The sequence below is a fragment of the Choloepus didactylus genome, chromosome 8 (assembly GCF_015220235.1).
Source record: "Choloepus didactylus isolate mChoDid1 chromosome 8, mChoDid1.pri, whole genome shotgun sequence".
Taxonomy (NCBI): domain Eukaryota; kingdom Metazoa; phylum Chordata; class Mammalia; order Pilosa; family Megalonychidae; genus Choloepus; species Choloepus didactylus.
In genome coordinates, this window is record NC_051314.1 from 51,152,546 (window position 1) to 51,168,655 (window position 16,110).

A 16,110-nucleotide genomic window follows, 5' to 3' on the forward strand; every position below is an offset into this window, starting at 1 on the left:
TAAAAAGTTAACAGAAGCAGATATTCAGTTTCACATGTAGTCATTATTGCTTTGTTGGTTTCTTATAAAGTCTCACTTGAGGTTGCTAAGATTAAAAAACTACAACCGATGACAAGACAAAGATGTTTGCTTGGAAAAGATGAGCAGGTCTGCAGTAAAGAAGGTAGTTTGTATACCAGTTTCCAGCAACACCACAGCTTGATGTATTTAGAAACTGGACAATGATACAGAAAACCAACTCTTAAATAAGGATAGCAGTTTTCATTGCAATTTGATGAACACACAGATTTTACTAACATGGCAACATGAAGGGAGAATTTATTTTTCATTTTCAATGCTGATAAAACAACTTGCTTTCTGAACTCAATAAAACTTTGAAGGGTTACAATGTCAACAAATATGGTTTAGAGTTTAGCTTTGTTGAGAGTGTGTTGTGATTGTGCAGACACAGTGACAGGAAAATAAGCTGGCGCTTGTCCAAAAAGTACATCAGTGTCCTGCTTCTTTCATTGAGAAAGTCTTGAAATTTCAACTGAACTAAATAGTATGTTTGTTATATCAGCTGAATAAACAGTAATTTACTGACAGTGTTGAATTATGTAAGCATTAATATATTAAATTTGAGATTTTTAAAAATTAAATGATAGTTTGGAAGCTGATTATAATCAACTGTTCATCATATACTGCGGTACAGTGGTTTTCAAAGGGCAATTTTCAGTTAAGAGTATTTGTATTGGGGGATGAATTCAGTGTTTTTGCAAGATAAAAAGTCAATTTGGTCCCCAGCTTTTAAACTATGTGAATTAGACAACCAAACCTACTTAAGTTGTCTGATAGCTTTGTTTTTTTCTTTTAATGAGCTTAACCTTCTATGGAAGGAAGGAATGTAAAATGTTTATCAGTGACAGATAAGAGCAAAAGACAAAAATGAATGTTAAAAACTTAGGAAAGAGCTTCTGTAGATTGTTATGATGTATTCCACAATGCAGTAACAGTTATCAGTAAAGTAAATGGTATTGCACATTTGCAGAAAGTTAAAATCAAATACCATTTTGAATTTTATTTCCCATCAAAAGAACATCCATGTTGAAGACATCATGTTGAGTGAAATGAACTAGTCACAAAAGTACAAATATTGTATGATTTCACTTGTATGTTCACATGCCTAGACTAAGCAAATTCATAGGGGCAGAAAGTAGATTACAGGTTACCAGGGCCTCAGATTATGGAGAGAAGGGAGGAGAGAATGGTAAGTTATTGCTTAATGGGTACAGTGTTTCTTGGGGTGATGAAAAAGTTTTGGTAATGGATGGTGGTAATGGTAGCACAGTATTGTGAATGTAATTGTACAATTTGTACACATGAATTGTACAAATGTAAGTGAAAATGGGAAATTTGATGTATGTATGTTATCACGATTTTTTTTCTAAGTTAAGCATTACAAAAAGGAAAATCCATGTGTAGGAAATTCATAGATTGGGAATTCATTTTTTTCACCAAGTTATTTAGATTTCCTGTAATTTTCTGGGATAAATGATTGGAGCTGGCTACCAATGAAAGATTGAAGATGCATTTTTTAAAAGTATAGTTTTCAGCATTTTGTATAAAAGGAGAAAATGAATATTCTGAGCTTGCTAAAATTGGCAGTCTCTCCTATTCCTGTCAACATACTTCTGTCAGACTAGTTTCTCTATTATTTTTGCTATTAAAACAAAACATAGGAGTAGTTTAGATATACATTATCCCTTGTGAGTATTGTCATCAGTCCAACCTAGATTAGAAAAATTAACAAGTATGGTAGCCAGACTCCAAGATAGACTCCAATGAGCCCTACCTCCTGGTATTTACACCTTTGTGTAATCATCTCTTGTATTGCACTGGTGTTGATCTGTGTGACCAGTAGAATAAGGCAGAAGTCATGATATGTCACTTCTGAGATTAGGCGATAGACACTGCAGCTTCTCTCTTGATTGCTTTGTTATTTTCTCTCTGGAATCACTTGTTTTGGGCTAACCTAGCTTTCATATGGTGAGCAGCCCAACAGAGAGGCCCACAAAGTGAAGAACTGAGGCCTTTTTCTATTAGCCACCTGAGTGTGCTTAGAAGCAGATTCTTCAACCCAGTCAAGCCTTCAGATGACTGTATCCCTGACTTGACATCTTGATTAAAATCTCATGAAAGACCCTGAGCCATAACCACCTAGCTAAGCTGCTCACAAATTCCTAACAGAAACTGTGACATAAGAAATATTTGTTATTTTAAGCCACTAAGTTTTGGAGTGATCCAAAATCAGTAGTTACACAGATAACTACTGTATTAGTTATCTATGCACTAATACATAACTAATACAGCAAGCAAGAAGTAAGCACATTTGTTATATTAAAAACTTTAAATAGTGATATATATGCTATTAGTTCAGACTGATAAGGTGTTTAATGGGGCAATTGCTATTTCATGTATTACTTTTTATTAAGTTAGCATTGTTAAGAGTGTGATAACAGTTTTCTGTATTAATTGCCTATATGAACACTTTCAATGAAAATATGCAATTTTATCTAACTCTTTTTTTCTGTATTTATTCTAATTATAATATAACATTTGGATTTGTACTTTGTATGTCCTTTTTATTTTTATTTTTCTAGTAGTTCATTTTAATTTTATTTTGTAAATGTATTGGTCCTTGATCACTTGGAATTTAAGAAATGAGAAGTTCTTCATCACAGATTGCAATGATGATGACTATCCCTCTGTTATAGTCCATGGTACCCTACACTTACCTTTATCGTAATGGTCATCTTGCTTTATTATTATTGGTTATTTCCCTGCTAAATTGAAAGTTCTATAAGGGCAGGGTCCATGTCTGTGTTTGCTGTTGTATCTGCAGTACCTTGCATGGTGCCAAGTACTTAGTAGGTTCTCAATATATATATATTTGAAAGGATTAATGTTCCTTTAAATTTTTTTTCATTTTGTTGGAATAATAAGTAACTTGTACAATTGTAAATAAGTCAGCTACTAGAACAAGGTGTCCTCAGGGGAATGTTAATTGTTTAGGGTGAATAGAAAATATTCTGCTGTTCTTCGTGCTGAGTACTAGGGAATTTTATAAAATAAGTATTTTTGTTTCCATAGCACAATTACTGCCTCTGAAGAAGATGTTTCAAATAGATATCCCCGAACAGATAGAAGTGGGTTCAGCAGATATAACAGGGATGCAAATGCTTCAGGTAATTTGGTTTCAAGTAGCACGTTGGAAAAGAAAATTGAAGATCTTGAAAAGGTATGAGTTACAAATTATTTAAGACTGATTTGGGTTTTTTTCCCCCCGTTTCCCTTTTACAACAGTTGAAAAGGAAAAGAAATTGAAATTTGCAGAAGAGAGAAGTGCCAAAAGAGGGAAAAGAGAGACAGTAATGGGATCATGTTAATCTGAATTTCCATATGTAGTCAAATAACAGCTTTTAATCACTATCTTATTGATATAGTTTCTAGATACTAGGTGGCTGGACATTTTCTGATTTCCCCAGTACTTTCCTATTCGGTTCTGCATTGCTAACGCTTTAGGAATAGAGCCAGTTCTTGTATTCCTTAATATTTAATGAAGATGTCCATTCTGCCAAGTGTTATCTCCAGTATATTGGAAACAGTCCCTGCCTCTGAAATGATTAGTAGACTGAGCTGGCAATATACACTACTATATACACGCTACAGATTTCATTTATAGACTTCCCTCTGGGTTCTGAGTTAGGGCTGTCTTTGCTGACTGACACAATTTTGTGTAAGAATAAGCCTAACTGTTTTGAAGAATTTTTTTAGAATAGCTCAAATTAATATTGGCATAAATTTATTAAACATTGGGTCTAAGGTTCTTTAGCTGTTCAACCCCTAGGACCAATCATGGTGCTGAATTACTTTCTGATTGTTGAAATTATGTTTTCTTTTACTGAACTGAAGTTATTTCCTGTGATATAAAGATTGTTTTAAATAATTAATTTAAAATTTTTGTTTCTCTATTATAAAATGAGTTATTTTTAGTTCACTTCTACGCTTTAACACTGGTTTCTACTTAGAACCATTATTTCATAGGTTTAAATTAAAAACTTTAGAGAAGATATAATCTAATAGTTTTCAAGGGTGTTCCTCAGGAGGGCTTCTGGAATTCCACAAGAGTTTGGATTAAGTTGCTTGTGGTTGGCAGCATCTGATTAACGCAGGTGGCTGACTGATTTCTCTGACGGTAGTATAAAAGGAAACAAGTTCTGGGTGATGCTTTTTCTACTCTGCCTCCCCTTTGGCCCCATGGTGGCTAACCTAGCCCAAGGTCCTGGTTTCTAAATAAAATTTATTTGAAAAAGGTGTTGAATTGTTTAAAGAAAAAAAAATTTTTTTAATCAGAAATCTAATCAATTCCTCAATTTTACCCATAATCAGTGAATGGCAGAGCCCATAGTAAAATCTAAGACCATTATTTTTCCATTGGGCCATCTCTTTTTCTTAAACTTTGGAACTTTTAAAAAATTGTTTGAATTTCCTCAAGCAGAATATAATCCATAAAGCAGTAAGATGTTAATCACTACCGGTTGTGATAATCTAAACAGAGTAAGTCGTTGAGTCTGTTAGTATTTGTTGAAACACATGTGTAAACCTGGACTTAATCAGGAACATACTTTACAGCGTCTGTATTTCCCTCATTCCCTGGTTCTTCTCTGGGTGAGTTCTTTCTTCACCGAGTATCCTAAGGAGTTCACTGAAAATTTTCATATACCTAAGTTACTTTACCAAATTTGGCAGATATATGCCATTTAAGAAGATTATAAGCAGCCAATTACTTCTCAGTTAATACTTTGTGATTATGTCTACCAGGAAGTAATAAGAGAAAGGCAAGAAAACTTAAGACTTGTGAGATTGATGCAAGATAAAGAGGAAATGATCGGAAAACTCAAAGAAGAAATTGATTTGTTAAATAGAGTGAGTATTTCACATATTTCACTTTCATGGTTTCCTTTCCCTTTTTTTTCTGTAATTGGATGAAAATGCATAGATATGAAGAAATTACTTGATTGCATTAATCAGTTTGTTCCTTGTTAATGTAATAGTATTTTGTAGTAGTAAGAACCATCAGTTCATTCCATTAGCTGATTTCCTCTGGCCAGTTTCCAACCATTTCTTGGTTCAGAATACAAATTATCAGTTTTATTCAGCTAATTTTATTCTTTTGGGGATGGATTAATGAATGGATTTGTTCCCTTTTGTCAGAATTTGGAGAGGTGAAAGGTGGCTTGGTTACCACCATATATTGAAAGGCATTGGCAAAGGGTTAACTCAGTGAAGAACTAAAATTGCTAGTTGCAATTTAACTTGCTCTTTGTAAGAAATTCTCAGATGTCCTTGTGTCTGTTTTCACCACTTTTTTTTCAGCTACACATATGCATCTCCAACTTTAGATTTACTCTTACATTAGACTCTATATTATTCTTCTTTGTAGCTTTTCCTTTTTCTTTCAGCCCCAGAATTTATTTGCTGTTTAAGAAACAGGTATTAGTACTAGATCATATTTAGGAGGTGGTCAGATGAGAAAAAAGATTCTACAGTTTTGCATTAAAGAGCTTTAGATAAGATGGAGGGAAGAGTGAAGTTTGCTTCAGGGAAAAAAGGACCAGATCCTCAATTCACTCTTAAGTGTAACCAAGAAAATAGAGCAAATAGAGAGGGTTCATTATGTGCAGACCTATGTTCTAATAAAGCTCTAATGCATTAACTACAGGCTATGGGTGAGGAAACTGAAAAGAGTTAAAGTAACTTGTTGATGGTCATAAATAGTAATCACATGGTAATCAGCTGAAGCAGTATTTGACCTTAGGTATTAAGCTCTTTCCACTGTTGTAGACTGCCTTTCATCTTGGTTCAGCATACAAGGCATTCCTATATTGGTACTGGAATTTGAGTTACTAAATTCTGCAAGTATTTTAGATGAGTATGGTATATTACAACTGCCTTAAGCACTGTAGGTATTAAAAAGAATAATAAAACCCCTGCTTTTACAAAGTTTATAACCTAACAATGATACATGAATGTATTCTGTTCAATTCTAAATCTTGGGAGATCTCAGTTGTAGTAATTTTAGGAATTCTGTAGTTTTGTTGCTTTAAATATTAGCTTCCCAACATCATTTGGTTAGTAAATACAAATTCTGTTTCTGTAAATTCTTAAATCCTTTGCCTTATTTTCCAAAGGCAATACTAAATTTATCAGAGTGCATATTTATTGTTATTATTTATTATTATTATTATAGCACGTATTATGGAATTTTATAGAAGAATATAGCTTATATTATAGATTGCATTATTATGGCATATTTATAATTCATATTGATACATCATAGTTCGTGTTTTAAGCTGTAAGGATAAATTTACAAATTTCTGCTTTTCCAACCATTACTAAGAAGTCTGCCTTGAAATGTTTCTTATAACTAAAACATGCATTTTCTTAATATTATCATGTTTTACATTTGGAACTAGTATTAATATGGAAAACATAGAGCTGAAATCATGTACCCTTAAAGCTACAGAATGATCACCTAGTTTAGTGGTTTTAAGTTTTCTTCAAAGCTCCAAACCTTCCCTCAAACAAAAAATCATGAAGAAGCCCAAAGTGTGAGTCAAACCAAATCAACCCATGTTCCAGATGCCTCCTGTGTATGCCTCAGTTCTATCATGTCCCCAGATTCTCACCCCCACATGTACACCTGTTAAAGTTCACACAAGAAGGTAGGAATATGTCCAGACTTGTACCCATACTTCTTAATGTCCAGTTTGAAACAAGGTTGGAACCCAAGCTCCTTAAACTACAAATGGCCTGCCATATGTGTTTTGTTTAGACCTTAAATTTGGGGGGTTTGGGGTACGGGGAGAAGTGGACAAGGATTGTTTTTAACCAAACATTTATGTCATTTGCAATGGTTACAAATTGGGAGATTCACAATTTAAGAATCCTGAATTTGGACTTCTTAGGAAAAATGGAAAGATCTGCCAAATTGTCCAGGTTCTCTCATGGTAACTAAGCCAGTTACTGAGTAGCGGCTGCTCCCTTGAGGTAGAGCATATTCCACCTAAAATTATTTTTAGAACTTGCCCTCTTTTCAAAATTAATAGTTAAATGCATGCTTATGTAAAGTACTTTTATCTTTTTTCAGACTATTTTAAGTACTTTTAATACATATTATTTTACTTTTTTCCTTAAGGACCTAGATGACATAGAAGATGAAAATGAACAACTAAAGCAAGAAAATAAAACTCTTTTGAAAGTTGTTGGGCAACTGACAAGGTAGAAGATTCAAGGCTCAATATGGAAAAAATATTTTAAAACTACTGATTGAATGTTATGTTCATTGCTAGGACAATATTCCTATGCTGCAATACTTTAAAATAACTATGTATATTTATTTCTATGAAACTGATGGATGTTTATTTTCAAAATACTTCTTTTTCATTGTTACGGTTCAAAAAAAGTCTCCACCTTTCATTTCACGTATCAGTAACATCTTCCAGCTATTAAAATGTTAGGTTTTGTCTTTTTTTGGCTTTTTGTGGTAGTCAAATAATTTATGGTTTAAAGTCATAACCATTTGAATATATTTTATCTGCAGTAGTGCATTTTCTCCCTAAAGAAATATACATAGTCATTGTTTACATGAATCCAGATACTTTGGGGGACTTACCTGCAAATGCCTTATTACTGATGTGTGCAACTTTTTATGTGTTGATGACTTACTCAGAAAAGTCTTTGTCTACTCTCATTTTTATTTTCAACTTAGTCTAAGTGATTTAGAATAACAGTCACTATTTTGTATAAATCATCTCTTTTAAAAGGAAAGGTATTATAAAAAGTCACAATATCATGTACTAGTTGGCTAAATATAAATTTAGAAGAACACTTGAAACAAAAATTTACTATTTTGTCTGAGTATTGAAAATTTTTAAAAATCACTTTATCTTTTGAAAAACTGTATACGATTGTGTTTTAATGTAAAATTTCTTATGTAGGTACTAATTTTTTTATTGCTCCAAGGTTTCTTAGTGAACATGGGATATTTAAAAAGTTGTTTAGTAATTATTCTTCAGGCCTGAGAAGTGTGTACAATTTCAGTGTGTAGGAAAACAATCCATATTCTTGATTATCATATTATGCATTAAAATCAAAACCAAATTATATATCCACACTTAAAAACTTCTATATTTACATTAACAAAACAGCACACAAGCAGAAATAGTAGTTCTAAAATACTTCGCTTAATTTCTAACTTTTTATAATAACACTGTGACACAGTTCTTATGTGAGAGAGTATTCTGCTACCTGAAATTTAAGGAATTTTCTTCCTAACATTAGAATTATTAAAACAGACTTATTTTTGACAAATTATAAATTTTCTTTTCTATTGAATATTGTTAGTATTTAGGATTGTTATTTTATATTACATTTTCATGTTGAGTAAAATGCCCCCTCCCTTAATATATGTTAACATTAAGAAATGTCTGCTTTATAGTTGACTCTTAAACAGAGAACAGATATCCCTTTGCATCCAGTTAATATACATAAGTGACTTGAATATAGTAAAATCTATTTTGGGTACCCTACTGGCTCCCCTCACTTGCCAAGCTCATTTATGGTTCACCATTAGAAAAGTAGGAAAGATAAAACAATTGGAAACAATATAGAGTAAATGATAAGTGTCAGATTTGGGTTAAAGCTCACCATCTTATGATTCTGATCATCACCTAGGCTTGCAAACAACTGCTCTTCCCACTTTCCTCCATGTCTTCTATTGGAGACCCTGTAATTAAAATAATTTTAGCTACTAGCAGTTTTTCCCCTTTTAGTTTATTCTATAATTAACCTGGTCACTTGGGGTAGTTTTCATATGTTTGTGTATGTATTTACTGCTCACAGAAAGTTCATTATTATATTACCAAACATGGTATAGTTACAAAATTATTACATTAAGTGCTTCTTGGAGAATATTACCCATCATGGGAATAGTGATCTGCTGCCTACATGTCAACATGGTATGCCAGGCTCAGTTGTCACCTTTGGCTGTGTGGTGCTCACCATTTTTTAGTTACCCTTACATAAGTGAAAGAAATGTTGGTGTTGCTTCCCATTCACATTTGGATGTTGTGAAAATGCTGTCATTTTCCAACCTTAAAATATATTATTAGTGTATTGATTTTTCAGTTATATAGAAGAAGTCAGAATTATTTTGAATTTTCTGTTTAATCCATAGATAGATAAATGAATATTTCATTTCACTTTTAAATGTTTCACCAGTCACTAATCCTTTAATCTTTAAGATTGAGCTGTTTTAAAATTTTTCCTGTTCAGTTTATTGGGAACATTTCCAGCAATGATTTTTACTTTTTTAACATAATAATATATAGTGCAAATAGAGGAGCACTGACAACAGAAGCACAAGCATTTCACATGCAGTCTCCCCCCACTCTTTAAAATGTGTATGTATTTCACACATAAATTTACATTGACTATTGAAAAATGAAATAGAATATATCATTCCCCCTTAAAGATTTGTGAAGTTTTGAGATTTTAAGAAGTTAACTTAAATATATATTCATTACCTTAGAAAAATTGGTTATTGTCAGTACTGTACTAGTATTTGTGAAATTATTAGTGCTATTCAGAAATATTTCTTAAATCTCCTGGGAATTTGTGGCATAATAAAACACATCAAAAGTTTTAATGTGTTTATGAGATCATTTTAAAACAGTAAGTTTATTATCTTTACAATGAGCAAGACTTTGCCTCCCTGATTTCTGATAGGCATTAACTTGAAAGTTACTGCAGTAATTTTTACTCAATTTCTAGAAATCGTTAGTAATTTTATTGGACTGCAGTTACCTTTAGGGAGCAAGGAGATGGTTTTGTAGGGTGTAGTTCTAAGTATTCTAAGGGAATTTGCTAAATATAGTAGACTAGCACTATCACACTTGTTCAAGTAGTTTAATAAAACATAGAAAATGAAATATCAGGGGCAGGTACATGAAGCAGTGTATACTTAAGATGGAAAATCTACCTCAGTTGCATGTGGTTTTTCTTTTCTGAATTAATCTGGATTTTTGTAATTAGACTGAAAGCCAAATTTGCAAAGTCCTTGGATTTGATCATTGATCTGGCCTCTTGGACCATTTTTTTAGGTGTGGGGATAGTTACATTACATCTTTTTTCTATTTGTATGATTTTTGAATCAGCACCTAGGAAGTTCCATGCAGCATTGGCACTTATTTCATAACTGTTTTGTGATTTTTATTAATAACCAGTTAAAAAATTCAGGCATATATTTTCGTTTCTGTAATATGAGAAATCTAATACACCAGCTTTCCTTTGGTGGAGTATATTAAGTGAAAAAGAACCTAGCATTCAGGAGCTTTAAAATAATATGTTAAAATTAGTGCTGAACATTCTTATATTGTATCTGAACCATTCCTAATAAATAACAATAAAGCTTGACCTCTTTTACATTGGAACTGTGCTCTGGTAAATATACGACAACCTTCAATTAGGATTGTAACTTACAGTACTTTATCTGAGAATTAGTGTGAGGCTTATTATTTTTTATGCTTTCAGTTTAAACTGAAAGCATAACATTAATAGCATATAACTAACATTTTGCTCGTCAGGCATGTCAACAAAGCACCTTCTTCCATGTTACTAAGTTTTCTCCTTAATGTTAGAAGTTGATTGTTTAAAGACTTTAACCATTACCCAAGAGAACTTGAGCCCATATGCATTTTTTTAATTAGCCAGAATCTCATAGCGTGTTAAATAAAGTCTTATCTCCAGCCTCCCCCAAATAATTACATGTGAGTATGTGAGAGAATATGTATGCGGGGGGGGGGGGGGGTTGCAGTAAATTTTCAGACCTATTCCTTCAGCAAGTATTTATTAGTCAACTGGGTATATACTATTATGGGTATTATGGGGGTTTAAAGAACGGTCATGGGCCAACCCTTCCATCTGGCAGTGTACAGTCAGAAACACAGAGTATAGTCTTAGCTGGTATTAGTCTATCTAATCTGAATTATTCATTCAAAAGTTTTTTGTTTTTTTGCTTTTCTTTTACATTAATTATCCAGCCCTTGTCTTTTAGGTCTGGTTAATAGGTACTGTTATATTTGCTGTAGCATTTATTCAACAGTGGATTGAAAGACCTGATTCTTATTGGGAAGTATCTTATACTTTTAACAATTGTATATGTATTAGAAGAAGAATATTTTTAGGGAATTTATAGCAGTAATTTGGTGAAAAGAATTTAGTTTATGTCAGATCAGCCAAACTATTGGTAGTATTCAAATGTGATCAAAAATTAGTATTTGTATATATGTTATTGATAATTAGTTTGCTTTAAGTATTTAAGTCTAATCTACAGTTTGCATATTGGCAGTTACCATGGTAATAATAGAATGTTAGTGATTTTTATTTGATGGACATTGGTTATGTACCTTGGTTGTTGGTTTTTGTTTTTTCACTAGATACCTGAAAGGTGTTTGCTACTTTTTTTGATGAACTTGTTTCTTGAAAAATTTAGCCATGCTATTCCGGGTTTTTGTTATGTTTTTCTTCTAAATTTAATTATCAGGCTTCTGCTGTTACCAGAAAAGACCATAGGAAAACTAAGACAATCCTAATACTTGTGGAAAAACATCTGGATAAATTATTGAACACATTACTATTTTGTACACTGCTTTCATCATTCCCATTGCATAGGTTGTCATTATATAGTAGTCACCTCATATAGATTTACCTTTAATATGCATTACATGTAAAATAATAGTCACTCAATAAAAAAGTAAAATTTCACTTTTTTTTCAACAAGCTAATTATTTTTTTTCTTTCCTGTATTGTTAGTAAAACCCTGACTACAAGTTTTTACTTTTTAAGTTCAAGGATAATTCTAATTAGCAAATTTATATTGACTGTTACTGAAACAAGATGCATTACTTTAAAATTCTTTATTTAGCATATTATCTAAGAAGGAATAATGTTTTAAGAAACAAAAATATGGAGGTGAGAAATCTGAATACATCAACAGTGGGACTTCTTGAACATGTGAGGAAGTACACACATGTTCAACCTGACTGAGAATTAATTATCCCTGTTTGTGTTTTAAAAGTGTATGGATTTAAAAAAGAAAAATAAAGGAAAAAATAAAATTAAAAAGTGCAGAAATAATTTCTTAATTAAAAATTGGAACTATTTTTAACTAAATATGGTATTTAAAGAATTTCAAGTCCTTCTTGGTTTGAAAAAGATAATAAAGGAATCTCGGAATGTAAAAATCTAGTCATTTCTTCAGTAAATGGTTTACATAACCTTTTGTCTAATGTGTCATTCTTCATAACCTACATAAGCTAATCAGTCTTCTTTACTTTTAGAACTCTAAATTAATCTTCTCAGTAATGCCATACATGTCTAACAAGTGAGCAAGCATCCTTCAGTCAGTCTGTTTAGATATCTCAAGTCCTGATGTAAGAACACACTCCATTAATAATCTTATTGAAAAATGTTACAAGGTTGCATGGTCTTAATTGAAACTGGAACCCTTTAGCTCAAATTCCTATTATTTCTTTTAGATTTAACTCCCACTCTGTGTCTCAGTGCATGCATGACACAAGTCTATCACCAGCTAGAAATACCCACATTTTCTTAAACTTGCTCTTCCAGTTTCTCTTTTTTCTCTCTACACGAGGTTGGATTTTCATTCTGGTCAACTTCTTGGAAAGAATTATGTTATGTTGATCATCATGTTAAAGGGATAGATCTGGCTATGATATCCTTTACAAAACACTCATTTTATTTTGATGCCTAGCCAAATAAGGTTAAAAAAAGAAGCTAAAGAACTAAGCTTTCATCTTAATCCTGGAGCAAATGCACAATTTTATTCTCACTTTCAAAACACTGACTGAATCAAAATGCTTTTTGTTGTTCAGATAGTTGAACAACATGAACAAATTTTAATATAAGCCAGTTTAGAAAGGTAGACTGAACTTTTTACTTTACATGTGAAAGAAAAAATAAGAGTTTTGACTGTGTTTTTCATGTTGAAATGTGTTCAGTTATTCAATATGAATTGCAGTCTTATTATATGATCAGTTGCTGTCTCCATTTAGATATATCATGGGACATGAAATTCACAATCTTTGCATTATGTTACAGGCTTCCTTAAAATGTAAACTGTTTACTGTGGTTAAAAAAAGGTAGATTGTCATCAGTGGACATTGTAATTTTAAGAAAGCAAATTATTAAAAATAAATAGAAATTTTTCTATTATTCTTTTAGGGCAAAATTATAAACAAAACTATTAATCAAAGGCATAGAAATCCACATTTGAAGAGTCTCTAAATCATTTTTTATAAGAATACATTCATCTGATGGTGTTAAGAAAAGTTTGTAGCTATCCATAGTGAATTGAACATGCATGGATGTTTCAAGAGAATGAATGGCATCATTTTTTTCAAGTAAAATTATTCAAGTCATTTTTGTATGAGCTGTATCCTTTACCATTTAAAGTATGGCAGCTGAATCAGTGAAAATTGTATTGAGATGTATAAACACACATTTCAAAAATGCTAATTAATGATCAAAGCAGCCTAAAAGTGAATCTTGTTTCTTGTAACCCTTTAAAGATCAATAAAACAGTATATCCTAAGATTTCAGCTACACATAAGAACTCTTTTAGGTAACAATTTGAGCATAACTTTAACTCTAATTTAGTACAGCATAAAAAATTTGAATAATTAATAGTTCAGTAGTCATATGTCCCAGGCATTGTGTTAGGTGCTTTACATTTTGTTTTAAAAAACTGCAAAAACCTGTGCAAGGTATAGATTGGGATGGTAGCTAATCTGCCCAAGGTCACAAAGCTGTTAATGTGCCTGGCTACAAAATTTTGTACTTCATCCTATGACATACTTGATTTTTTGACATAATTATTGTCCTATTAAATATTTTGCAGGCCCCCAGACTAGTAGCATTGGCTTCACTTAAGAACCCATTAGAAATGAAAATTCTTGGGCCCCACCCAAGACCTACTGAATCGGAAACTTTGGAGATGAAGCTCAGCAATTTTCCAGATGATTCTAATGTAGGTCAAAGCTTGTGAACCACTGCATTATGCATTTCTATTTTTAAGGAAATATTTTAGTCTTTCTTTTTGGACACTGTATAAATAACAACATGAACTTGTGAAAAAAAAAGATCCTTTTCATCGTTGCTTACATTGCAAAAGATTGTTATCAGCAAAAGCCTCAGCATGGATATTGGCAACTTGACATAACCCCATTAGTTTAGTATTTATTATCTCTGGAACTCAAATGGATTCCCAAGTCTGAAAGACTGTGCAAACAACAAATCTTTGTTTTTCTGACCAGATTTATCTCTGTTATTGCCTGAAGTTTCTTGGTAACTGTAATGCCTTTTTGTCAAATTTTAAAATTAGATTAGAATAAATGAATGTATGTTTCACCAGAGTTATGGTTTTTTGTATGTACAGAAGCTGTGAGGTAGCTATGGGAGATTGAATCTTGAGAGTTTACTACCTGTAAACTCAGAAATCAATAGAATTTCTATCTAATTGATCAGTGGGGAGAAATCGACAATATTGCATCCCATTGAGAAAAGAAAAAAAAATTAAAAACACTATTGTTTTGGTATCATTCTCTTATGTAATGAGATAGATGAGATAGTTAAATACACTACTTTTTTTTTAACTTTTTAAAAATTTTAGAATAGTTTTAGATTTACAAAATCATTGTGAATATAAGTGCAGAGTTTCCCTTATTAACATCATTTAGTAGTCGTGTCTCCATAGACTTCTCTTGGTTATGACAGTTTCTTGGACTTTTTGTTTTTGTTGACTTTGACAGTTTTGGGTATTACTTGATCAAGTATTTTTCACTTTTTACTGTGGGCATTTTCAAATATACACAAAAGTAGAGAGAATAGTTAAACAAACCCATCATATCCATCACCCAGCTCCAGTAATAATCAGCATCTTGCCAATCATATTTTATCTATATACGCCATCCTTTTTTCTTTTTTGCTGGGGTATGGTAAAGCAAATTCTAATCATATCATTTCAACTGTAAATGCTTTGGTATGTATCTCTAATAGATAAAGACTTTAAAAAATAATATTACCATGCTTAATAAAAATAATGCTAATTCCTTAATATCATCTGTTTAGTTGGGGTCCTCTGAGAAGCATGTATACAAAAGATTTATTAGAGGAAAACAACTGTGAAGTAAAATAGAGAAGAAGCCAAAGGAGCCTGGTGGTGCTATCAGACCTCTATGCAGGCCTGATGCCTGTGAAGGAGTAGTAGTATGATAGTTGGGTAGCAAGTCTTAGAGGGCACTGCAGTTCTAAGAGAATTGTAGCAAGGCAGATGGGGAGTCCTCAAGCCCGAGTTGCTTTCTTGTCAGTTATACCACATCTTTCTTAACTTAGGAATTATACACCACCCCCCCACACCGTTTTTGTAAATTGAGGACATTCCATTGTTTGCTCTGTGGAATTGCCCACATTCTGGATTTGGCTGATAGCATCTTCATGATATTAATATATTCTCCTAATCCCCTCTATTTACTGTAAAATGTTAGATGTAGAGGCTTTATTAGATTCTCTGGATATTATGCATTAGATATTTTATATGTTATAAATTTGTAGTACACATATAGAATAGTAATTCATGGTTAAATCACACTTTTAACGACGTTAAGATTGATCAGTGAGCAGGTTCAGATGCTATTAGTATGATTGCTCTATTTTTAAGTTTCCCATCAACCTTTTATCTAATGGTTATAGCAACCATTGATGAACATTTCCTAGATCCATTATATTATTAGGGGTTGCAAAGTGATAGTTTTCTAATTCTTTCAGACCTTTTTTGAGTAGTTAGAATTCTTCAGAGAAGAACTTTTCTTTATCAACTACTTGGTTTCCCTAAAATACAAAACAGATGGGATCACATTTGATTCTATCCCTTTATTTACCAATTTTACAATAATGGGCCAGAGCCCTATCAACCTCCAAAGGTAAGTC

General features: G+C 32.2%; 1 protein-coding gene across 3 annotated transcripts in view; it reads left to right on the top strand.

The window, feature by feature from the left end:
- PAWR (pro-apoptotic WT1 regulator) overlaps positions 1–14,636 on the top strand; it is a 145,204-nt gene extending 130,568 nt beyond the window's left edge. For 2 of the 3 annotated variants that reach the window (XM_037846295.1, XM_037846296.1), the window contains 4 exons: positions 3,133–3,280; positions 4,864–4,968; positions 7,241–7,323; positions 14,024–14,636. In XM_037846295.1, coding sequence (XP_037702223.1) covers positions 3,133–3,280; positions 4,864–4,968; positions 7,241–7,323; positions 14,024–14,036 — 349 coding nt within the window. In that variant the 3' untranslated portion in view covers positions 14,037–14,636. Of the gene's footprint in view, positions 1–3,132; positions 3,281–4,863; positions 4,969–7,240; positions 11,881–14,023 lie in introns of those variants that run through there. The other variant, XM_037846297.1, reaches the window with a different exon arrangement.
- Positions 14,637–16,110: the final 1,474 nt, after the last annotated feature.